The 24,301-nt window shown below is 63.8% G+C and overlaps 1 protein-coding gene across 8 annotated transcripts in view; it reads right to left on the bottom strand.

Moving 5' to 3' along the window:
* The window catches only part of Adgrl1 (adhesion G protein-coupled receptor L1), a 28,987-nt gene extending 7,806 nt beyond the window's left edge, over positions 1 to 21,181 (bottom strand). For 2 of the 8 annotated variants that reach the window (XM_090335834.1, XM_090335826.1), the window contains exons 1-5: positions 20,828 to 21,181; positions 10,015 to 10,179; positions 7,550 to 7,763; positions 5,502 to 5,611; positions 2,408 to 2,422 (exon numbers count right to left, since the gene is read on the bottom strand). In XM_090335834.1, the coding sequence (XP_090191960.1) occupies positions 2,408 to 2,422; positions 5,502 to 5,611; positions 7,550 to 7,763; positions 10,015 to 10,084 (409 nt within the window). In that variant the 5' untranslated portion in view covers positions 10,085 to 10,179; positions 20,828 to 21,181. Of the gene's footprint in view, positions 1 to 655; positions 1,150 to 2,407; positions 2,423 to 5,501; positions 5,612 to 7,549; positions 7,764 to 10,014; positions 10,180 to 20,827 lie in introns of those variants that run through there. The other 6 variants (XM_090335863.1, XM_090335843.1, XM_090335873.1 and 3 more) reach the window with 6 other exon arrangements.
* Positions 21,182 to 24,301: the final 3,120 nt, after the last annotated feature.

Below are 24,301 nucleotides of genomic sequence, written 5' to 3'. Positions count from 1 at the left end.
CTGGGGGGAGGGGGGGCCTCCAGGCCCTTCGGCCTCCTCTGCCCTACGGAAGAACGAGGGTCTCGGGTCCCATCGTCCACCGAGCACATCAGAACAGACTTTGGTGACAAGTCACTGTCTTCCTCCTACAGAAACTGCAAGGTAGAGCCACGTCCTGTGCCACCTCCTGACCAGCGTGCCCGCACCTCCACCCCCCACACAGGTGTCTGGGGTGCCCTGTTTTAATGCAGGGCGGGGGAGGCCTGGGGCATCAACTCTCCCCAGACCCTGGCCCAGTACCCACACACGGCAGTGTTCCGGGACAGCCCCCAGGGCTCGCCAGCCAGCGGGGTCTCTCAGGGCCCCTCCCCCCCCCCCGGGGCCAATGGGAGAGGGAGGGGAGAGAGCTGCATGGAGGGAAGAGAGACTGGGCAGGGGTCCGATGTCCTGGCTCCCAGGGAGGCAGCTGGAGCACCTGGGAAGAAAGGGTTAATGCTGGCGGAGGAGAGAGGTGAGCAGAGAATTCACTCCGTGGCCCGGGCCCCCGACTGAGGGTCCCTTGGGGGGGGGGCAGGTCCAGCTCGGAGGGGGCAAGGGAGGGAACCAGGTGCTAGGATAAAGACCCAGCCCGCCCAGCCAAGCCCCCCGCCACCTCCCTGCCCGGACCCCGATTTACCTGTGACCATCCCCGGCTCGGGAGGAGGGACCAAGGCAGCGCTGGTGTCAGAAAGGTGGGGGGCCCCGCCCCACCCCCCCATTCCCTGAAAAGAGGAAAACCTCGACTGCATCTCGTTGACGCCGCTGGCCTGCCCGCGCCCCCTGCTCCTAGCTACCCCTTCCTGCCAGGGGCACGGCGTGGCCAGGCCCCTCCTCCTCCCCGAGGGCCACGAGTGGGCCTCGCTCGCTCTCAAGTGCTCGCTCTCGAGTGCTCGCTCCTCCCACGGCAGAACCCACAGGCAGGCCAGGGCTGGCGCAGGATCTGTGTGAATTCTCTGCTCGTGCTTGGCCGGGCACCAAAGCAGCTGGCCCCACGGGAAGGGGGAGCTTGGGGGGACAGCCCACAGGAGACGGTGACTTTGGTGCGGGTGCGGCCCCGCGGGGAGCAGGGTTTGGGCAGGAGCCAGCCACCCCCCCCTCCACAGCCCTGTCCCACTCATCCCTGCGTGGGGGGGGACCCCAGGCCGAAAGCAGCCAGCAGCTTTTTGTAAGAAGGTGCCTAGGGCACAGAGGGAGGCCGGAGCCAGACCCCTCCCAACTGAGCTGGGGGGCCCTGGGAGGGGGCCTGTGCTCCCCCAACCCACGCGGCGGCCTGTGTTGTATGTGTGTATGTGGGGGGTGTCTCAGCAGGAGCTGGTCAGAGGGTGCAGGGAGGAAAAGCAGTTAGAGGTCACCTGGGGAAGGGGGAGACGAGGGAGGGTCTTCTGCACAGGGGCCCAGCACCCAGCCCCCCGCAGGTCCAGTGCTGCAGTGAAACCACGGCCTGCAAGAAGAGTGACTGGTGCCTGGGCAGACTTTTGGGGGGGGGCTCTGTGGCCTGGGACAGGGAGGGGTGCAGCTCAGATGGACCCCACACTCCGGGACACTCCACAGCCCCCCACAATCTCAAGGCAAAAGGGACCCCGGGGTGGTTTCTTCCCCAGGACTGCTTCTTCCTGTCAGTTACCAGACTTCCTGGGGAAGAAAAGGCGCTGGAGACACCCCCACCCCCACCAGAGATTCCGGGGGGCCGTGGAGGACCCCAGAGTCCATGTGTGCCCCCACTCCCCCCTCCCTGGTCCTCTAACCACAACAGCCCAGAAGAAACCCTGACTGCAGCTTCGCAAGCGTGGCCGTAACCCCCCTCCCAGCCCCCAGAGCCCCACCCGCCCTCCCCACCCAGGGCGGGGCCCCAGCTCATCAGGGGTGTGGGGTGGGCAGGGCGCGGGCTCTCCACGCTCCTCCACGCGGCTCTGGGCCTTGGAAACGCCAAACCAGAAGAACTTAAGACACCAGGAGCCCGAGAGGAGAGAGAGAGGGAGAGAGAGAGGGAGGGGGGAAGGGTGGGAGAGAGAGAGGGAGGAAGAAAGAGGGAGAAAGAGAGAGAGAGAGAGAGAGAGAGAGAGGAAATCTGCTCCCCAAAAGGGAAAACAAAGCCCCCCCAACCCAGAGCCAAACCCAGTACAAGAGGTGTGGAGGCAGAGGGAGGAGAGAGAGACCAGAGATAGAAAGATGGAGGGGGAGAGAAGGAAGAGAACAGGGAGAGAAGGGGGGGGAGGAAGAGAGAGGAGAGGCTTCCTGGGAAGTCTGGAGGTGCCCGAGACGGGCGGGCGGGCAGGCGGGCAGGGTCTCTCTGGCGGGGCGGGCGGGCAGGGGCGGGAGAGGGCACATGAGTAGGGGCAGGGAGGACAAAGTGTGAGTTAGGGATTAGCATTGGTAACAGTGCGTTTACCTTTCTGCTCCACTTCTACTTAAGCATCAGGAAGAGAGAGAGAAAACAAATTGAAAACAAAAATGTGCAAGAAAAAAAAAAAGAGAAAAAAAAAAAGATTAAGTTGCTTTCGTTCCTTGTTTTTCTGGTCACAACGCCCCCTCCTCTGCCTGGCCTTCCTGGCACCTGCGTCCCCAACCCCTTCTGCGACAGCAGTCCAGCCCCCCGCCCATCCCGAGGCCCCTCCTCTGGGGGACAGGGAGACAGACGCATGGAAGGGACACATGGGTGGGGAGAGACGTGGGTCAGGGTGCAGGCAGGTGTGGGCGTCCCTGGGAGAAGCCCGGCTGGGGGTGAGCACTGGTGGAGGGGAGCTGGGAATGGAGGACACCAAGGCCCTGCTCCCACCTGCCCGCCGCCCTCGTGCGACAACTCGGCCCAGGGAAGGGGTTCAGAGCATTCTGGGGGGCCTGGGCGCCCCTCCCGCCACAAGCACAGACAGAACCCCTTCCCCTGGGGGAGGGCCCCACCACAGTCCAGCTGTGGTCCCCAGGGACCTCACCACCCCGGAAACGCAGACAGAGGGTGGCGGGGCAGACAGTAGGACAGAGGCCTCCAAGCGGCCAGGGTAGGGGGACAGAGAACCAGGGGAGGGGACACAGACCGGACAGGACAGCAGGTGGAGGGCACCCCCCACACTCCTCCCCCAAGGGGCAAGCCCTCCCAGGACCCCGAGCCCCAGCTTCACGCTGCCCGCAGCCCAGCCCATGGCACCACATGCGGGCAGCACCTGGGGAGAAAGGGAGCAGTTAGACCCAGCTCGGCTGCAAAACAAATCTAATGTTAGTCCCGCGCCTGGGGGGGGAGGTCCCCTGGACACAGTGCCCTCCCCTCAGGAGCCCCGGCCCCCCCCAACTACCCTCACCAGAATCATCCTGGCTTCCAAAACCGGGGGCCTCACTTCTGCCGAGACTACTTCCCCTGACCCCAGGCGAGCTCCTGCCCCCCACCTTGCCCAGGGCCTGCCAGGGAGACAATTCTCAGGAAATGGGGGGGAACGGCAGGGGAGCAACCCCCTTCTCTGTCTTCTCATCTACTTGTGGTTCTAACTCCCCATGGTGGGGTCAGGAGCTTGCTCAGCAGAGCCCATGGGTTTTGCAGGCCTCTCATGGCATTCTGTGTGTGTGTGTCTGTCTGTCTGTCTGTCCTGTCTGTCCTGTCTCCAGAAGGGCTCACGCTGGCTTTCCCATTAGACTATGGGCCACTTTCCATCCCCAGAGCCCTCTGGGTCTCTGTGGGTTCCGCCCTGGAACCCAGATTCCAGAGTCCATCTAGAATGCAGCTCGAGGCCCATGGCCTTTCTTTCTTCCTGGCCTTGACATCAGAGCTGCCTGGCTGGGCTCTACCTGACTAGGGAAAGTTCCCTGCGCTCACAGCCCACTGCTATTTTTATTTTGATTACTGCAGCAATAATAGCAATTAGTAAGAAGTAATGAGAACTCAAAACAAAAGCCGTGACACCAAGCAACCAAGGCCCAGGGGCGCTGGACACGCTGCCTGCAGGCTTGGAGAAGCCTGTCTACAGCTGGAGAAACTGAGGCTCTGAGAAGTGAAGCCACATGGCTTACTGCCTAGCAGAAGCAGGCAGTCTTTCCTCTGGCCCCTCCTTATCTGGGTGAGTGCCATTAGTTGGGTGGGGCAGGCAAGGCAAAGTCCATGGCAAACCTGGCACAGGGTGGGCGCTGGGGTCAGGGGAGTGGAAGCCTCTGCAGGGCACTAACACTCGACCCTCTAAACTGCCAATGGGGTGACCCCCCTCCCCATCAACGCCTGGGCTCAGCAATGAAGTCACCTGCCCCAGACTTCAGAGCCAAACATCTCAAGAGCCTGCTGGAGCCGTGGGGGTATCCCGACCTCCTCTCATTCCCCCCTCCACCCCCAGCTGTCCCCAGTGCAGGGGGGAAGCTCCGGAGAGCAGGCCAGTGTCCCCTTGGGTGGCTGGAGGCCTCGGGCACTGAAAGGAAAGGGCAGACACTAAAAGGAGAAAGTTACAGAAGCACGCGAGCCATCCTGTTTCCTCAGCATCCTGGGGTCACCTGCGAGGAGAAAGCAAAGATTGGGCGATGGGCAAGGGTGGAGTGGGAGGGGAGGGGAAGGGGAGTGTCAGACACGCTGGTGTCCCTGCCTCCCCCCTCAGATCGGAGGCCCAACCTCAGGTTGGCTATATAAAGCCAGGTAGAGGAGGAGAAAGAAGGGGTGACGGGGGTGCCAGGCGTGGTGGCCTGCAGTCCTAGCTACTCAGGAGGCTGAGATCTGAGGATCAAGGTTCAAAGCCAGCCCGGGCACTCTTATCTCCAATTAATCACTAGAAAACCAGAAGTGGTGCTGTGGCTCAGGGGTAGGGTAGTAGCCTTGAGCTGAAGAGCTCAGGGACAGCGCCCAGGCCCAGAGTCCAAGCTCCACAACCAACAAAAAAAGGAGGGTGATGGGGGACGGGGTGGGATGGAGAGAAGGGTGATACTGAAGGCTGGTACTGAAGGGGAGAGACCTGTGTGTGTTTGTTCCCCTTAGCCAAGACCAAGATGGCTCCCAGCTCCCCAGACTACTCCTCAGGCTACTTGTGTGTGTGTGGGGGGGGGGGGGTGTCTGTCACTCAATCCAATATGGCGACACTTCCTTTGCAGACAGGAAATGCTACAGTAGAAATGGTTCAACTAACCAGGAGATGGGAATCCGTCAAAGACACCCCATCCCTTTGCACCAGCTCTGCCAATAGGCGGCCTCAGAGGACAGCTGGCCTCTCTAGGGGTACAGGGTCCAGCTTCCATGTTGTGGAAGAGTCACCAGTGGGATAGGGAGGGCAAGAGCAAGGAGAGGGAGTCAAATGAGAAAGAGAATGAGTGAGTGAGTGAGTGAGTGAGAGGGTGGAAGGGGCATTCAGGAGGGAGAGTGTGCAAGCAGGAGGCAGAGTGTGGGAGGCAGGGCCAGGCCCACTGGCAGCCTTATTCTAGGCCCTGTGTGTGTGTGTGTGTGTGTGACGTGCAGGGCGGGAGTCCCCTCCTCACTTGCTGGGCAGGGGAGGGCCCAAGTCGGCATGAGGAACGAGGTGACTCACTGTAGGGCACACAGTCGTACTGCACCTCCAGGTACTTGTAGGTCCCCGGACAGGGGTCAGGAAAGGCATCCGAGCCCGCCACCACCACACACTGGGTTCGGTTGTTACACCTGCAGGCAGAAGAGCGACCAGAGCTAGGGAAAGGCAGATCCAGCCCGGGGGACGCAGCCTCGGGGAGGGGTCACTCCAAGGACGGAGGGGCCGGCAACGAGAGGCCAAGCCGGGACCTTGGTGGGCATGGCCTGGTGTTTCCTGCCTGCTTGCTCCCTCACTTGGGCTCTTCCTCCTTTTCAGGGCTGGGAAGGCGGAGGCACACCCCGCCCCCCAAGGGCCAGTCCGCATCTGTGTCATCTCCAGGGTCTGTCCCTGTGTGTGCCACGTGGAGCCGCACACATGACGTGGCATCTTTCCCAATGTGCCACCCATGAACGGTTCAGTGGCCCTCCACGTGGACACACGCCACCTTTCTTCCTGCGCAGGGCCCGTCTGCAGCTAGAAAGAGGCCCCGTTTCCTGTGGAACCCTAAGTCACTGTCAACTTCCCAAGTCAGCTCTGGCTCATGCGGCTAAAGCAGGAGTCCTTGCTGCCCAGGCCTACAGGCCAGGGCCGCGGGGCCTGCCCCGGCCGTGTGCAGGAAGCACTCCGCGGCTCCTAACAGAGGGCGTGGACTTCCTTTTGGTCCTGTCTACAGTCAGTGAAGGCAGAACCAACCCGGGGCCAGGTGGGGAGAGCTGCAGATGACCTGACACACTGGGGGTAACAGCAGGGCGGGGCCTCCCCGCATCTAATGGAGCTGACAATTCTGCTGCCAGCACTTTAGCCACACCGGTATGTATAGAAGTGTGCCTGGTACACACACAGCCACGTTCCTTTCAGAGCACAACTTAAGTGACTTTCTAATAGGAAGGAGCAAAATGAATGAATGTATGTTGGAATCTGAAAGATTACACAATTATACATTAAAAAAAAAAATAAAGCCAGGTGCTAGTGGCTCACGTCTGTAATCCAGCTACTCAAGAGCATCACGGTTCAAAGCCAGTCCAGGCAGGAAAGTCCATGAGATTCTCAGCTCTAATGAACCACCAGAACACTGGAAGTGGTGCTGAGGCTCAAGGGGTAGAGCTCTAGCCTTGAGAAAGCCAAAGACAGTGCTCAGGCTCTGAATTCAAGCCCAGGACTGGCAAAGAAAAAGCAAGCAAGCAAGCTATTTCCAGCAAGTGGGCTCAGGGACAGCGACCAGGCCCCGAGTTGAAGCTCTAGGACCAGGAGCGGCAGTGGCTGGAGACTGTGACTACGACTCAGTGGTAAAGTGCACGAAGTCCTGCGTTTGATACTACATAAACAGAGAAAGCTGGGAAGTGCTATTGTGGTTCAAGCGATTGTGTGCTGGCCTTGAACAAACCAAGTTCAGGGACAAAAAAACTGCAGGGCTGGGAGTGTAGAGCCTGGTGGTAGAGTGCTCGCCAAGCATTCGTGAAGCCCTGGATTCCATTTTCTACTACCACATACTCAGAACAAGCCAGGAGTGCTGCTGTGGCACAAGTGGCAGAGTGGTAGCCTTGAGCAAAATGTGTCCAAGGACAGTGCCCAGATCCCGAGTTCAAGCCCCAGGACGGTCCCCACCTCCCCCCCAAAAAATCATTGTTATTTCAGCTAGAGATTCTTTTTTTTTGCCAGTCCTGGGCCTTGAGCTCAGGGCCTGAGCACTGTCCTTGGACTTTCTCAAGGCTAGAGCTCTACCACTTGAGCCTCAGCACCACCCTGGCTTTTTTCTATGTATGTGGTACCGAGGCATCGAACCCGGGTCTTCATGCATGCTAGGCGAGCACTTTAACCACTAGGCCAGACTCCAGACCTCAGCTGGAGATTCTATATCCCGGATTCCTCTAGGGCTGTGAGCCAATGACGTGGGTGTGGGCGTGGCCAGGGGTACAGGGCGAAGCTGGAGGAGGGAGGGGCCCAGCCCCCCCCCTCCCCAAGGCTGCTAGTGATGGTGCACGCGTGCCCAGATGCCCGGAGTCTGTGCCAGACCCCGGCTGGCCACTCACCTCTGTGACATGATCTTGAAGGCGTCGGGCAGGTAGCACTGCACGTTCTCCATCTGGAAAGGGTCGGCGTCGCAGATCTTGTCGTCCGTGCGCCCGTAGTTGGCGTTCTCCACCATGATCACGTCGCTGCCCGGGCACCGCAGCTCGATGGGGTAGCCCTCGCACGCCAGCTCCCGGCGCATCAACCCGAACGGGAGCCCCGCCCGGCTCAGGCCTGTGGGGGGCGGGGCGTCAGCCGGGGGCTGCAGGGGGGACTCCACCCACCGGGCCCAGATGGCTGTGCCAGCCTCACTTTACCCCAGCTGCAAAACGGACATCTCTGGACCTCACTGTGTGGACAGGAAGGTGGCCCCAAGGCCCCAGGCTCGCCCCGCCCGCCCCCCCAGTCATGGGTCTTTCTGTCCGTCCTGGGGCTTGAACTCACGCCTGGGCGCTGTCCCTCAGCTTCTTTTGCTCTACCTCTGGAGCCACATTCCACTTTTTTGGTGGCTCATTGGTGTGAGAGTCTCATGGGCTTTCCTTCCTGGGGCTGGCTTTGAACTGTGGTCCTTAGAGCTCGGCCTCCTGGGTAGCTAAGATTACAGCCACCAGCGCCCAACCTGTTTCTTTTTCTTTCTTTTTTAGTCTGAGGCAAGACAGGGTGTGACTAACAAAGACTACTTTTCTTTTCTTTTTGGTCAGTCATGGGTCTTGAACTCTGGGCATGAGCACTGTCCCTGAGCTCTTCAACTCAAGGTTACCAACCTACTGCAGCATCACCTCTGGTCTGTTGGTGGTTAATGAAAGAGTCTCACAGACCTTCTGTGCCAGGGCTGGCTTTGAACTGGATCCTCAGATCTCAGCCTCCCGAGTAGCCAGGATCTCAGGTGTACCATTTCTCTGGTGGCACTGGAGTTTGAACTCAGGCAGGCACTCTACCACTAGAACCAGGGTCTCGTGTGACTCTAGCATCTCGAGTGCTGGAATTACAGGTGTGAGCCACCACACGTGGCTCGTATTTCCACTGTGCTGGGGGGATGTGGAGCAGACCTTTGTTGAGCCCCACCCCAGCAACTACTTAAGTTTAAGCCCCAGTGTTGCCTCCCCGGACCTCGGTTTCCTAACCCGGGAAATGGGGACCCCTGGCCCAAAGAGGCCTGCTAGGGCTTGAAACTGGGGCCTGGGTGCAGTCCTTGAGCTTTTCTGTCTCTCAAGGATGGCACTCTACCACGCGAGCCATTAGCTTTTCAGTGGTTAACAAGAGACAGGGGTCTCACAGACTTCCCTGCTCGGGCTGGCTTCAAACTGTGAGAGTGAGATTTCAGCCTCCTGAGTAGCTGGGATTAAAGGCGAAAGTGATGAGGAGGGGCACGTCAGGGACAGGACACGTTCCTGGGTCACCGAGTCAAGCGGGCAGCTTGGGGACAGGCTTAGCTAGGGAATCAGTATTGTACCGTGTCTGAGACTCGGGAACCCAGCTCCATATACCCCCAAACCACGGCCCCTGTCACCCTGCTCTGGTCTCCTGAGGACAGCGGGTCCCCGAGCCCACAGGCAGGCCCCATGGCAAACACAGAGGGGACTTGAACCCAGGGCCCAGTCGGCTGTGTAGGCTGTGGTGGGTGATGGCGAGGTGCCCTGTCACTTGGGGGGTGAGCCGGGCAGGCCTTTCTGGCAGCCCCTGGGATGCAGGCTGAGCCCTCTTAGGGGCTGTGGCGGCGGGGGGGCCCCCCTGGGGTTTTTTGGGGTGAGCCGATCCCCAGTTGGGAGAAAGTTTTACATGAGCCGCTCTCACACCATCTGCTTCCTAGTCTAATTTTAGTGTCGCCGGGCGGGCGGGCAGGAGGGAGGGAAGGAGGGAGGGAGGCCGGGGGCGGAGGGCTGCCTCACAGGAGACTGGGGATGGAGACGCCCCTCCCAGCCCAGCTGAGGCTCAGGGGCAGAAGAAGTGGGGTGGCTGAGAACTTGGGCAGTGGTGAGCCAAGACTGCTGGCTGAGTGCATGGAGCAGTGCCAAGGTCCTGGGGCACCGGTGAACGCTGTGCCCCCCCCCTCCTGCCACGGACATCCACCCTCCGCTTCTGTGGCTTTGCAAAGGGCAAGGCAGGCAGGCAGAGGGCCTCGGGGTGCAGGGCCGGCGCCCAGGCCAGGCGTGAGGACAGTAATGGAGTAATGGCCGGGTGGGTGGTGGCGGCGGCCGGGGCGCTAATTGTGGCCGTGTGGCGGGTGCAGGGCCGGGCGGGTAATTAGTTGTTTTTAAATAAACGTCAGCGGGCATGCTTTAATTAAGCCTTCCTCCCAGGGAGACTTCTGTCTGAGATGTAATCAGAGAGAGGGAGGGCGAGGGCGGGGCGGAAATCGGCCCCCAGGAAGGTCTGCCCGTCCCGTCCTGTCCCGTGGGCACTGGCAGATGGTCCCTGTCACCTGGGCCTGGAGGATGGAGGGGGGAGGGGAGGGATCGGGGAGCCCCCAGCCACGGGCGCCTACCTTGGGTGGCGGAGGTGACCAGCACGGCGGTGACACACAAGCTCCAGAGCACAGCGGCCAGGCGGGCCATGGCGGCGGCCGGGGGCGCGTGGGGGGCTCTCAGTGGCCTGGGCAGGGCGCCTGGCCCCGCATCACCAGGCGGCCACCGCGGCCTGGCCCAACAGCCTGCGGAGAGAAGAAGGGGTGAAGCAGGGCTGGGACCCCCCCCAGGAGAGGGCACCCGAGCCATCCCCTTGCAGCTTACCGACAGCCAAGGCCTCCCTCGGGCACAGGGCTGTTCACACAGGGCCTGAGACCTGCGAACCTCCTTAGGGCACCGTGGCTGCCAGGCACTGCCCTGCACCCAGCATCCCCTGGGTTTCCTATCAAGATCTCTGTCCCCTCCGGGCGAGGGACCTGGTGTCCCCGGCCTGCAGCCTCTGGGCTGGGCAGGCTTCCAGGCACTGCCCTGGCCCCCCGTTTCCTGTCTCTTGCCATCCTGTAGCTAATTAGAAGCCAGCTGGCTGGCGCCACAGAGCAGGGACCCGGGAGGCCCCGGGCCCCTCCTTCCCCATCAGGGAATCCTGGGGTGCAGTGGAGCCAGGCTGCAGGGTGGGGTCAGCCGGCCCTCCATCCCCGGCGGCTCCATGTCTGCCTCAGTCTCCCTGGGCACTTCAGCGGTGGCACCCCACTTGTCCAGAGGGGGACTCCAAGTCTAGCAACATCAGCCTGGCCAGCAACTTGCACATGGCCCCGCTGGGAAGACCCTCCAGCATGGCTCCCTCACACTGTCCCCCAGCACAATGTCCCCCCCAGCATGCCCTGCTGTGCCTTCTCCAAAACCCCAAGACACTGGCAAAGACCGCCAATCAACCCAGCCAGCTTCCTCACCCCATCCTACCCCAGGACCTTTGTGCGTCTCCAGCAGGCAGCCAGCCAGCCACAGGTCCCCTTCCATCGGACCCGACCCCATCACCCCACTTAGAGGCCACCACCATGGTAGGTGGTACAGATGCCTGCCTGGCCTTTCCGTCCCTCACCAGAGCTGAGGGACCGCACAGTGACGCTGGGGTCTCCCTTCCACCACCCCACTTCCTAGCTCCTGCTTTCTCTCCTCTAAGAACTCAGCCGGGCCGGCCTCTACCTCCGGAGGAACCCCGAACCCCAACAGAGCTCATCGGCGCCCTTGGCTTGGAGGGACCCCGGTGCCAGCCAGCCCGCCACCCTCTGTGAAGCTCTTCCTTGGCCTGGTTCTGTTACTCGGGGCAGGGGAGCGGTCCTGGCCTTGAACCCTGGGCCCGGGCAGGCTCCTGGGTTTTCTGGTGCAACGGGGCAGATAGGAGTCTCACGGCCTTTCCCCAGGGCTGGCTTCCATCACGACGCTCAGCCGCAGCCTCCTGAGCGCAGGAGGTTCAGGCGTGCTCGCTTTCCCCTCTGCCCCCCAGCACCCCCCAGCTCTGGCTCGAGTCAGGCGTTGCTGACAAGCTGCTGGCCATTTTACACGACCTTCCATTGGGGGCCCAGAGCCCCCAGCCATGCCAGACCCCGAGATGCAGAGAGTGTGGAGAGGCTGGGAGCAGCTGGGCCCCCCCGGCCCCCGACATCCACAGAATCTCCTGCCAGCCCGAGAGAAAGCCAGACGAGGCATGCCCGTAAGCTCTGCGCTCTGCAAACGAGTTCTAGTCCAGCCCGGGCTCCAGAGGGAAACCTCGTCAAAACACAGAACCAGACAATGGAAAAACTCAAGAAACTCAACGGCAAAACACTAACACGGCTGAACTACTCAGGAAGCTGAGGCCTGCAGAGCTCAGGTTCAAGGCTAGCCTGGGCAGGAAAAGGTTGCAAGACTCCTTTCTCAATTAACCAGCATAAATCTGGATTGGAGGCGTGGTTCAAATGGCAGAGGGCCAGTTCTGAGCAAGAAAGGTGGGGGAAGAGTTCAAGTTTGCATGCCACACACAGGGACACAGATCTTGGGTACCATAACCAAACTGCAGAAGAACAGACAAGACTACAGCAGGGAGGGGTGCCTCGACACCCCAACACCGGGCACCGCTCTGTCCTCTGGAGCCGTTAGCTTTAACCACTTAAAACCAGTTTGCTTTTTGTTCAGTTGTGGGGCTGAGCGCTGTCCTTGGGCCTTCTCGAGGCTAGAGCTCCTACACTGGAGCCACAGCACCACTTCTGGCCCTTTCTGGGTATGTGGTACCAAGGAATTGAACCAGGGAATTCATCCGTGCTAGGCGAGCACTCTACCACTAGGCCAAACTCCTGGCCCCTGGAGATGAGCGTTCTGCAGGGATCTTTCTGCTCAGACCGCAGCCTTCTGAGTAGCTGGGATCACAGATGCGTGCCAGGAGCGCCCGGCTGAAAAATTAATTCACATGGAGCCCAGGGGCTCCTGGATACCGGGCTCAGGCCGTGTCCCTGGTCTTGCACCCAGCAACTCAAAACCACTTCTTTTGGTGCTTTACCCCTGAGTCAGGCCTTCGGCCCAGCATTTGGCCGGTTGGTAGGACATGAGCAAATCTTGTAGACTTTTCTGCTTTGGCAGGTAGGGCTTAGATGCTTCCTTCTCCAGATCTCAGACTCTTGAGAGGCGAGGATCGAGGGCATAAGCCACCCGAGCCCGGCTTCCTCGGGCTGTTGTTGAAGACAGTCTCATGTTGTGGACCATTTTGTGGGCCTCGAATTCCTGGGCCTCTTGCCTCCATCTCCCAAGTGCCAGTGTCGCCATGCTCGATCCTAAAGCAACTTTGCTCACCTCTACCACAAGCCCTGAATCAACTGACCGAGCACTCTGCCCCGACCCACCCCCAGCTAGGGGAACATTTGTTGTTGTTGTTGTTGACAGTTGTGGGGCTTGAACTCTGGACCTGGGCGCTGTCCCTGAGCTCTTCAGCTCAAGGCGACCACCCTACCCCTGGAGCCACTGTGAGACCGCTGGTTTTCGGGTAAAGAGAGATAAGTCTCATGGACTTTAGTGCCCAGGCTGGCTTTGAACCACGATCCTCAGCTCGCTGCCTCCTGAGTAGTTAGGATCACAGGCGTGAGCCATCGCGCTTGGCTTCAGGGAACACTTGTTTTCCAAATTTACTATCTGATGCAGGAGTTTTTCCACACGTGTCTGGTGGCAGTGGGGAGGTGGGCTTTCCCCCTCTGTGTGCAAGGCCACATTTTATCCCTGTCCCTAGCCGGTGGGCGCTCGGGCTGATGGCATCCATCCACCTCGTGTGTGCACGGACGACCCGGGCTTGAACTCAGAGCCTGAGCTCTTTGTGCTCTACCACGTTGAGCCGTGGCTGCACTTCTGGTTTCCCGCTGGTTCCCTGGAGGGAGGAGTCTCGCAGGCTTTCCTGGCCTCTGACCTTGATCCTCCGTCTTCAGCCTCATGCCAGCGTAGCCAGGATGACACCAGCGCAGATGCGGCAGCACGCAAGCTCCATCACACAGCCTGGGGAGTGGGGGGAGGGATCAAGATCACTTGGATCTCCTGAGCCTGGCAGCAGCCAATGTCCTGTGGTCACCACCTGCCGTCCAGACCCGGCCACTAGCTGACCCAGAGGGTGGGCACAGGCCTCCTGGAGGGCGGGCGCTGGCATCCTCGGGTCCCCGGAATGGGTCGCCCACCCGGCAGCCAGGTGGCCATGACAGCAGGGCGACGTTCTCGCAGTTGGGGAAGCCAGACATGGGAGCGGAAGGTGTTAAGAGACTTGGGGGTGCGCTGGGGGCCCCTCCCAGCGTGCAGACAGCCGCCTTCTCCACGCGTCCTTGCATGGCCTCCTCTCTGCAAGCGGGTTTTTGTGTTGTGCTCGAGACTGGCGCTCCACCACTTGGGCCACAGCCCCACGTCCGGTGCTTCGGTGGCTCACGGGAGGCGAGACCGCTGGCCTCAGTTTCCTCTTGAGACAGGCGCTCCTCCCTCCTCGGCCTCCCCGCCCCGTCTCCCTTTCTCTTCAAATCCAGCCAGGCTGGACGTGGCCGGAGCTCCACGAGGCCGCGCCGTCGTGGCTCAGCGATGTCCACACGGTCAGTAGCTCAGGCTGGGGCCGCAGGCACCACAACACACACGACTTCCCGCCTGGCTGGGAGCCCCCGGCATGGGGGTGCTGGGAGCTGATGTCCCCCCCAGGCCTGTGGACCCCATCCCCAGATGCCCCTGGGAGCCCCTCTCCATCACCCCAACAGTGACTCGTAAAGACACGGGCCTGCCGACCTCCCTGCTCCGGAGGCTGAGAGCTCAAGACCAGGGTTCAACGCCACCCTGGGAAGGAAAGCCTTTGTGTGAGATCCACCAAGGACCGGAAGTGGCGCTGTGGCTCGGAGTGGACAGAGCTCGGGGACAGCGCCCAGGCCCCGAGTTCAAGCCCCACAACCGACCTACAAAACCCCAGGCCGGTGCCCTGCACGCTGGTCCCCCCGGGGCCCACAGGACTGCCCGGCATCCTGGAGAAGGGGGGCTCGGGCTGAGTGCTCGGCTGCCTGCCTGCAATCTTGGCCCACTCAGGAGGCTGAGGTCTGAGGATCGCGGTTCAAAGCCAACCTGGGGAGTACAGTCCGTGACTCTACTCTAGCCACCAAAAACTGGACGTGGAGCTGTGGCTCGGGTTCTGCACCATCCTGTGCCCCCCTCCCCGCGTCTGTGTGGAGCCAGGGGTGGGCACGGCAGCCACAGCAGGGTCTGTCCTCGCGTGCCCCGGCGGGGTGGGGACAGGGAGGGTGACAGGAGGAGAGGGGGCGCCTGGAGCCTGCCCTAGCCTGCCGTTGCCATGGCAACCCTGGGTGTGAGTGGGTGGGAGATTGAATGTCTAGGAGGGGGTGCTGGCATGAAGAAGGGGGCGCCGGGCCCCGCCCCCCCTCGCTCCCCTCCCTGGCAGCAGTGAGCCTGTCTGTGGCTCACCTCCTGCTGCGGGGAAGCCCACCCTCCCGCATCCAGGCCCACTGGACCTGGCCCGGGGGGGGGGGGGGGTGTCCCTGCTGGCCTAGAACACGTGAAGTGAATCTCCCTGTGACCCTGACCAGGCGCTGGGTCTCTCTGAGCCCCTATCTTCATCCCCACTTGGAGGCAAAGGCCCAGGCCCTACCTCAGGACCTTTGCACAGATCTACCCGGCGCAGATAAGCTGGGGTAGAAGTCCCTGGCACGGGGCCTACTTCAGGGAGGACCAGTGAGGCCCCGGTGGCAGCAACTGGCAGCCTGGCCCCCCAGGGCTCAGGATGGGCACCCCGTGTCTCCACTCCCACCCACCCAGACCCCTGCTCCCTCCAATCCACTCATCCTCCCCTCCCGAGCCCGTGCATGGGTCAAGTCCATCCTCTGTTCAGCCAGTCCACCCCAGGGCAGCCAGAGGGCGCCCAGGGTCCCCCACCTCTGCTCAGAGCCCCCCATGGTTTCCACTGCGTTCACGGAAAGCACTGACCCTGTCCCTGAGGCTGTCAAGGCCTTGCCCATTGGGGAATGCCTGGCACACCCCACCTCGGGGCGTTTGCACGGACAACTCCCACTTCGGGGGCCACCCACACCCTCCTGGGTGTCCCTCTGGTCTTCTGGTGAAAACGGCCAGTTTCGGGGACTGTGCAGACCCCCCCCCCACCTCTCTCTGGCCGGCCACACCCTTCAACCGTAGCCTGGCTGCATCGGGAGTCCCCCGTCTCAGAGTTAAAATGACAGTGCCGGTGGCTCCCCCGACTGTCGGCCTTGCCACTCCGGAGGTGGAGACCTGAGGATGGCGGTTCAAAGCCAGCCTGGCCAGAGAGGTCCCCACGAGATTCTTATCTCCAATGAAGCAGGCAAAAAAAAAAAAAAAAAAGCCAGAAGCGAAGTGGCACTGTGGCTTCAAGTGGTAGAGGGCCAGCCTTGAGCCAAAGAGCTCAGGGCCTGGAGTTCAAGCCCCAGGACAGGCACCAGACATGTGGCTCAACACCAACACCCCGACCTGGCCTGGTGGGAAGCCCAGGGACCATCCCCAGCATGACAGAAAAAAAAAAGCACCCACACAAACCCCACACAAGCCCAGAGCCCCCTCGCCGGCCCCCTCTGTCTCTCCCTGCCCACGGCCGCCCCAGACCAGCCTGGCATGGAAGGCCAAGGCTCCTGCCATCAGCACCTCCTTGGCTCACGGCTCCTGCGCCAGCCCTCAAGTCCTGTCTCCCTGTTCTGCCCACTGGGACCGCACTGGCGTCCCCTCTCCCTCTGTGGTGCTCTGAGCCCAGCTGTTCACTGGACCCACCTCGGGCCGGCCTGGCCTGTGCCAGGCTGGAGCTTGAACACGGGGTCTGGATGCTGTCCCCAGGCTTTTTTTCCACACTAGCTGGGGCACTCTACGACCCTGAGCTTTCATGGTGGCTCATCGCAGATGAGATTAGCTCATGCCAGGGCTGGCTTTGAACCGCAATCCTCAGGTCTGTCTTCTGAGAAGGGGACTGGGGGCAAGAGGCTAGTAAGGGGTGTGCAGACGGAGGGACGGGTGCAGGTCCGGACCCAGGCCCCCTGGAGGAGGCGCAGAGGAGCCAGGAGGGGTGAGGGTAGTGGGGGCAGGACGGGGGATGGTGCCACAGGGCAGGTTGGGGGGGAGTTACCAAGCCCCTGACCCCTCCCCAGGCCTTGGCAGCCCCCCTCAACCAACCTCTCTACGCTGAGGGGACGCCAACCCCCCGCCCGCCCTGGTCCAGCTCTGCCCAGCTCCATGGCCAGGCCAGGCTCCCCCCGCCTGGGCATTTTAACTGCACCCACCTGAGACAAAAGCCATCTCAGCTGAAGACGGAGAGGTTTCGGGGAGCCCGGGGAAGAGAAAACGCCCGGGTAGACATGCTGCGGGCTGGGGCTGGGACAGGGAACTCTCCTGCCGGGGGGGGGGGGGGGGAGCCCCCATACCCCTATCTGCAAATCCTCCTGAGAGGCTGGGATTACAGGAGGGAGCTGCCAGCGTGGGACTTGGGGATTGCTGTTTAGATGCCTGCAGACCCTGGGGAAGGACCCCCCCACTTCCACAGTAGAAGGCCCCCCCAAAAGGTAAAAACAGCCAGGGCCTCCTGTGAGAGGCTAGAAACTCCACACAGGTCACTAGTGGGGGAGCCCACAGATGAGGGGCACCAGGCCCAGGGGGTGTCTGGTTATATTTTTGGGGGGGTGGGCCTGGGCTATGTAATATGCAGCATCCTGAGCCTCTGTCCGCTGTGACACCACCGGCACCCCCAACCCTGAGCAACTCTAAGACCTAACACAGGGCCTGCACAGCGCCGGCCGGAGCCGGGATCAGGCAACTTCTCCCTAGGGAATGGGTGGCCTCAGGAGGGGCGCCCCTCATGGCCCCCTTCCGTGCTCTGCAGGACGGGTCTCCCCAGGACCCCACAGGAGGCAAGCAGACTCCACAGCCCCCCAACTCAGAAGAGACTTTTTTTCCCCCCAGTCCTGGGGCTTGAACTCAGGGCCTGGGCACTGTCCTTGAGCTTTCTCAAGGACAGCACTCCTCTGTTTGTGGCACAGCACCACTTCTGGCTTTTTCTGTGAACCCGGGGCTTCATGCGTGCGAGGCAAGCCCTCTACCACTGCGCCACGCTCCCAGCCCAGAAAAGGTTTATTTATTTTGGTTGGTCATGGGGTTTGAACTCGGGACCTGGGCGCCGTCCCTGAGCTCTTCAGCTCAAGGCTAGGGCTCTACCACGTGAGCCACAGCGCCACTTCCGCTTTCTTGGTGGTTCATTGAAGAGTCTGCAGACTTCAGTGTCTGGGCTGGCTTTGAACTGTGATCCTCAGACCTCAGCCTCCGGAGTGGTTAGGATGCCAGGTCCTGAGCCATTGGCACCTGGCTAAATTTTTTTTTTTCAAGCCAGTCCTGGGGCTTGAACTCAGGGCCTGGGCGCTGTCCCTGAGCTTCATTTGCTCAAGGCTAGCGCTCTACCACGTGAGCCACAGAGCCACTTCCGGCTTCTTCTGTGTATGTGGTGCTGAGGAATGGAGCCCAGGGCATTGTGCATGCTAGGCAAGCGCTCAGCCACTAAGCCATGCTCCCCGCCCCGTGTAAAATTTCTTCAACAGCTACTGTGCACGGGGTAGGAACCCAGACCACAAGCCCAACAACATCCTCGAGTGCTTGGAACCTACTCAGGGAGACAGACAGTAAACACTCAGGTACAATAAATCAGGAAATTACCGAGTGTGTGAAATCTGTCAGCTCTAGGGAAGAGCCTGCTGCAGACTTGAGGGTGCGAGGGAGGGGAGAGGGGAAGCTCCTGCAGAGGTGAGGTCTAAAGGGAGGGAAGCAGCCTTGCAGCGTGGCGGGGGGGAGGATCCAGAGGAGGATGGGCATGTGCAAAGGTCCTGGGTGGAACTTCCATTTGCATATCAGAGGATGGAGCACAGAGCCCCCTACCAGGGTCTCATTCAGGGTGGGGTGTGGGGAACCCCTCTGTGCCGTCAGGCTTCACACAGGGCTTCTACCTCCTCACCAACTCTCCTAAACCAAACCCCTTTTTCCCTGTCGCTAGGCTGTGAGCAGTGCCTGCACACAACAGGGCCTGGCCCGCTGTCCCCACCGCGTCCCCAGCACGGCGCCTGGCAGCAAGCACAGTTGGCATGTGTTTGCAGAGGCGCAGCCAGCCCTACTCCGGGCGGCAGGGGCACACACCTGGTCCCCGGCTGCAGGTGCAATGGAGGATGCAGACAGCTGCATGTGTGTGTGTGTGTGTGTGTGGACACACAGCCAGGAGAGAAACACACTGCCAGACACGGGCTACGTCCTGCCCCTCCACACACAAGGACAGGTGGGGGGGGACACACGACCTCCCTCAGAACACCCCCTTCGGGGCTCAGGACCCCACTTTCCACCTCCAAGAGCGGCGGCTCAGTCCCCGCGGGTCTGGGGGAGGGGCGTCGCGTCTGGCTGTGGAAACTGGATGCGACCAGAAACCCAAGCCTTGCGTGTCCTTGGCTGCTGCGCGCACGTCTGGCTGGGGCGGCAGGAGGCGGTGGAGACGGAGACCAGGAACTCCAGGTCCCTGGTGGCCAGGGCGCAGGCTCCCCGGGGAGCCCCCCCTTGGCCCCAGGGGCTCCTGGAAACCACTCGCTCCCCCCCCCCCGACTGCCCCACACCTCCCTCCCCTCCCCAGCCTCCAGAGAGCAAAAGGCACCGACCCGTCCCCCGATGTGTGCTGGCCTGGGGGACACAGGGCTCCCCTGGGCAGGCAGCAAATAGAAACCTGGCTCCGTGTCTCCTGCGCCTCGCTGTCCTCCCGGAATCCCGGGCAGGGGTGGCAGCCGGGGCGCCGTGCCCAGGCCCAAGGGCAGAGGGTGGGCGCCATCGGGGCTGGGGACCCCGGGAGGGAGGGGAGGGGGGAGTGGCTGCCGGCAGGGGACGGGGCTCCAGCCACACCTGAGCGCCCCCCACGTCCCTCCAGCCCGGCCCCTGGGCCACCCGCGGCGGAATCCGCGCGGTGCCGCGCTCCAGATGAAATCCATCTTGGTAATGGATGGGCGAGCCGGGCTGCGCGGGCAGGGAGGGGAGATGGGGGTCGCTTCCTGGGGTGGCGGTGGAGGGGGCGCAGGGGGCGCAGCTACACCGTCAGGTGCGGCACTACCCCGGCTCGCGGGTGACAGAACCCAGCGTGGGGGACCGAGAGCAGCGCAGTCACCTGCCCCGAGGCCGGGCCGGACCCCGAGCCCCCGCGACGGCCTCGTCAGGATGGGGACGTGGAGAGGGGGGTCGGGTGCCGGGCCCTGCCTGCCCTTGGGGCGCAGGGGGAGGCGCAGACCCCAGTGCCCCCCCCCGCAGCAGACTGGAGGTCAGCAGGCGCCGCGGAGCGAGGCGCGCCGGGCGCCCCCCACGCCCCCCGCCGGGCCCGCCGGGGCCCCCACGGCTCTCCCCCTCCGGCAGCCGGCGGGAAGCGAGCGGGAGAAGCGGAGACAGAAAGAAAAGAGGCGCAGCCATCTTGGCGGCCATCTTGCGCCCCTCCCCCCCGCCCCCGGCGCACCACACGTGTGGATGGGGGGGTGCGGGCCGGGGTCCCCGCGGAACCCGGGCGGCACGGGGGTGGTGGTGGACGATCGGCCCCTCCGGCGGAGGCCCGGGCGGCGGGGACGCCGAGGCCGGGCCGGGGGGCCGGGCGCGCGGGGCGGGGCCGGGCACGGCGGGGTCGGGCCACCCCGTCCCCCTCGGCTGGGAAACTGCACCCCGGGGCGCTCGGTGGGCCGCTTGACAAGCGCGCCCCCCCCCGGCACGCTCCCCTGCTCCCGCGCGGGTGGAGGAGGGAGACTCGTCCCCCAAACCCGACGCCCGCTGACCTGTCCGGGCCACCCCGGCCCCGGCGGACACCACCCTCCCCGCGCACCCCGCGTCTCGCTCGCGACGCCCGGGGCAGCACGGATCCCCCTCCCCCGGGAGCCCCGGCGCCGACGACCCGAGCCCCTCGCGCCCGCGCTCCAGACGCCCCTACGGGGGGAGCCGAGACCCCCGCGCCCCGCGCGCGCGCGCGCGCGCGCACTCCCGGCGGGCGCCGACACCTACACAAACAGGGCGCCGCGCGCACGCGCGTGCCGGACACGCGCGCCGCTCCCCCCCCCGCACAAAGCGGGGCGCGCGCACCCCCGCGCACTCCCCTCCCGCGCCGACCCCCCCCCCCCGCCGCGGACGCCCACCCGCGCCCCAGGTGTCCCGCGGGGGCCGCCGCCGCGCGCCCGTGCCAGCCAGTGCCCGCAGCCCCCCGGCTGCCCACCCAGCCCGCGGCGGCTCCGGGTCCCCCCGACTCCCGCGCGCTGCGCTCCAGACGCGCCCGGCGCCCCCGCGCCCGCCCCGCACACCTGGCCCAGGTGCGGCGCCCCCGGGGCCGCAGCCGCTCACCTGTCCCACGCTGCTCCGGGGTCGGCCGTGCGCGAGGTTCCTGCGGCTCCACGGACCCGGGGCCCCCGCCCGGCACATCTCCCGGAGCCGGGGCGAGGGGGAGGTGGGTAGGGGGCGCCGGGGCGAGGGTGGCCTCCGTGTCCCTTCCTTCCTCGGGCCCCGCACCGCCGCCACCGACCAAAAATCAAAATTAAATGGACCAAAAAAAAAAAAAGAAATCAAAAAAACGCCAGGCGACGGCGGCTCGCGGGTCCCGGCGGCGGCGGCGGCGGCGGCGGCGGCTCCGGGCGGGGGGCGCGCGGGCTGCGCCCCTCCCGGGAGGGCGGCGGCGGGGGCGGCGTCAGAGATCGGGGGGCTGGGGCGAGGCGGAGCCCCCCGAGGCGGCGCCGGCGGCGGCCCGCATCTCCCCCGCAGCTCCGCGGCCCCGGCGGGGGCGGCACGTGTGCGCCCAGGCGACTCCGCGGCCCCCGGCGGCGGTGACGGCGGCGGCCGCGGGCTTAGCGGGACCGGCGGGGCGCCCCTGCAGCCCCCCGCCGCCCGGAGGCGCCGCTCCGGGGCCCGCGCGGCCCCATCGGCCGGGGCCCCCTCGGCAGACGGCGGGGCGTCGCTCCCGCAGCTCCCGCGCCGACGGCTGGAGCTCCCCGCAGTGGCGGCGGGGGGCCGGGGCTGCGGAGGGCGGCGGCGCGGCGGGAGGCGTCGCGCCCCCGAGGCGGCCGGGGCGGGGGGCGCCGGGCCGGGCCCGTGGGCACCGCAGGACGCGCGGAGCGAGCCGGCGCCGGGCACCAGCAATGACAAACCGCCCGCTCGCCGCGCGCGCCCGGGCGCTCCCGCCGCTCCCTCCGCTCCGTCCGCTGCGGGCGGGGGGCGGCGCGCGCAAAGCCCGGCCCGGAGCCGCGGCGCGGAACGGACGGCGCAGCCTGCCCGGGCGGGCGGGCGGGCGCTCGGGGCCGGCGTGAAAACCCGGACTGGACTCCACCCGCCGCCTCCTCCGCCCCTCCCCGCCCGGGGAGGAATGAGGGGGGCGGGGGGCGGCCGCGCCGGGCCGGGGTGGGAACTAGGCTGCGGGGTGGGGGTGGGGGAAGACAGTGGAAAGAAGACCCGGAGCGGAGCGCCGCCCGGTGAGGAGGTGCGGGGGGCCCCGGCACCGGGGCTGAGCCAGGTAGGGGCTGCGTTGCCTGGGTCCGAGCCCGCTTTGGGGGATGTGGGAATGGGGCGGTGTGAGCTTGATTTGGAGATGGGGAGGGAGCGATCGGAGCCCGGTGGGGGTGGGAAGGGGAGGGGGGTCTCAGCCCGGTTGGGGGAGGGGGTCTCAGCCCGGTTGGGGGGGTGTACGGTCGGGGATCGGGCCTGGAAGAGCTGTGCAAAGCCCGGGTGGGATCGGCCCGCGCGCTCGGAGCGGAGGGGCGCGGGTGGGGGTGGGCTGGGGACCGATTCTTCCTCGGGAGACGGGAAACAGAGTCACGCGTGCGGGCTCTGCGGTGGAGGCGAGCAAGACCCGGACCGGAGCTCCCCGGTCTGGGACGGGACGCGGGGGTCCAGGGGCTTGGGGTCGCCGGGCCAGGCCGAGCCGGCGTCCGCTGCCCCGGGGCGCGCGGATAAACGCGGCTGGTGAGCCGGGGAAGGGAAGGCGCTCGGCGGCCGCTACCCCGGACCCTAGGCCGGGGTTGTCAGGCTGGGAGGGGCGGCACAGCAGGGCCGGAGCCCCAGGATGGGAAGGGAAGGCCGGGCTGGGGACCCCTCCCCGCCCGTCCCGCGCCTGCGGCTGGGGCTCGGAGCCGCCCGGCAGGCAGCCCGAGCGGAGGACACGGGTGGTGGGGGGACTTCACGGGTGGGGGAAGCGGGGGGAAGAACCTACATTTAAAAGGAAAAAAAAATGAATTTCAGGTCCTCGAGCAAGAACAAAAACGCGGTGCAGGATTGGCCGCGGCGGAGCCCGCTGGCGCTCGGCTGGAATAAGTAGGGCAGGCGGGGACGGGGCCGAGGGGCGCGCGGGGCCGAGGGGCGCGCGGGGAGGAGGGGCGCGCGGGGCCGAGGGGCGCGCGGGGCCGAGGCGCAGGCGGGAGCTTCGCAGCCCCTCTCCGGCGTGCAGCAGGCTGTCACCCTGGCTTCGATCCCCCTCTTCTCCCCTCCACACCCCCCCAGCCCCAGATCCGGCTGCCAGGATCCACAGTGGGGGGGGGGAGCGTTATAAAACCGGGCCCCACGCCAAAAATAGGCACTTGAGCCCGGAGAGACAACTCTGATGCAGGGTGGGGGTGGGGGAGAGGGAGAGGGGAGGCAGAGTCTTGAGGGGGGGCGGTTGGGGAGGGGATGGAGAAGGGAAGTCCTGAGAGGTAAGATCCGGTAAGGATCTCCGGAGACCCGGACCTGGAGGCCCTGCTGCTGCTGCTGCTGCTGCTGCTTCTGCTGCTGCTGCTGCTGCTGCTGCTGCAATCTATTTTATAAGATGGGGAGCCACGCTCAAGATTGATGGCTGGGGGGGGGGGGTGGATGCAAAACCCGGGCCTGGATCGTCAGGGAAGGGAATCCACCCAAATAAAGGCCTACATTCTGAATGTGGCAGCTCGTGCCAAGTTCAAAATCATGGCAGGCCAATAGGGATGCGAATTTTTCAGGGACTCTCTATGTCTAAGGAAAGTCTAGCTGCTAACCACAGGCCTGCTGAAGAATACCAGGAGAACCAGAAAAGATAGGGTACAGTGTCAGCCAGGTGCCAGTGGCTCAACACCTCAGGAGGAGGCTGAGATCTGAGGATGGAAGATCCAAGCTAGCCGGGCACTGAAGAACACGAGGCTCTCATCTCCAATGAAGTACTCAAAAAAGGCAGGAGGTGGCCCTGTGGCTCACGTTCTAGTCTTGAGAGGCTCAGGGACAGCTACCAGGCCCTGAATTCAAGCACCAGGACCAGAAGGGAAAAAAAAAAAAAAAAAAAAGCAAAGTGTCTGGAAAATCATCAAAGAGGTTGGAGGCTGGATATGGTGATTGCACAACTGTATTCCTTCGCCTCTCAGGAGCCTAAGATCTACAGGATAGAGGTTCAAAACCAGATCCAGGGAAGGTCTCTGAGGCTCTTATCACCAATCAACCAGTAAAAAGCTGGAAGTGGTCAGAGCTGGGAGTTTGGCCTAGTGGTAGAGTGCTTGCCTAGCATGCACAAAGACCCGGGTTCAATTCCTCAGTACCACATACAGAGAAAAAAAGCCAGAAGTAGTCCAAGGAGAGTGCTCAGGCTCAAGCTGAGGACTGGCCGAAAAAAAAGCTGGAAGTGGGGTGGGGAGTTTGGCCTAGTGGTAGAGTGCTTGCTTAGCATGCATGAAGATGCGGGTTCGATTCCTCCATACCACATACACAGAAAAGGCCAGAAATGGTGCTGTGGCTCAGATGCTAGAGCGCTAGCCTTGAGGAAGCCCAAGAACAGTGCTCAGGCCCTGTGTTCAAGCTGCAGGATTGGCAAAAAAAAAAGAAACAATTTAA

The sequence above is a fragment of the Megascapheus bottae genome, chromosome 1, assembly GCF_031878675.1.
Source record: "Megascapheus bottae isolate mThoBot1 chromosome 1, mThoBot2.hap1, whole genome shotgun sequence".
NCBI classification, from domain to species: Eukaryota; Metazoa; Chordata; class Mammalia; order Rodentia; family Geomyidae; genus Megascapheus; species Megascapheus bottae.
Note: the sequence above shows the minus strand (reverse complement) of the source record. Positions and strands in the feature narration are given on the sequence as shown.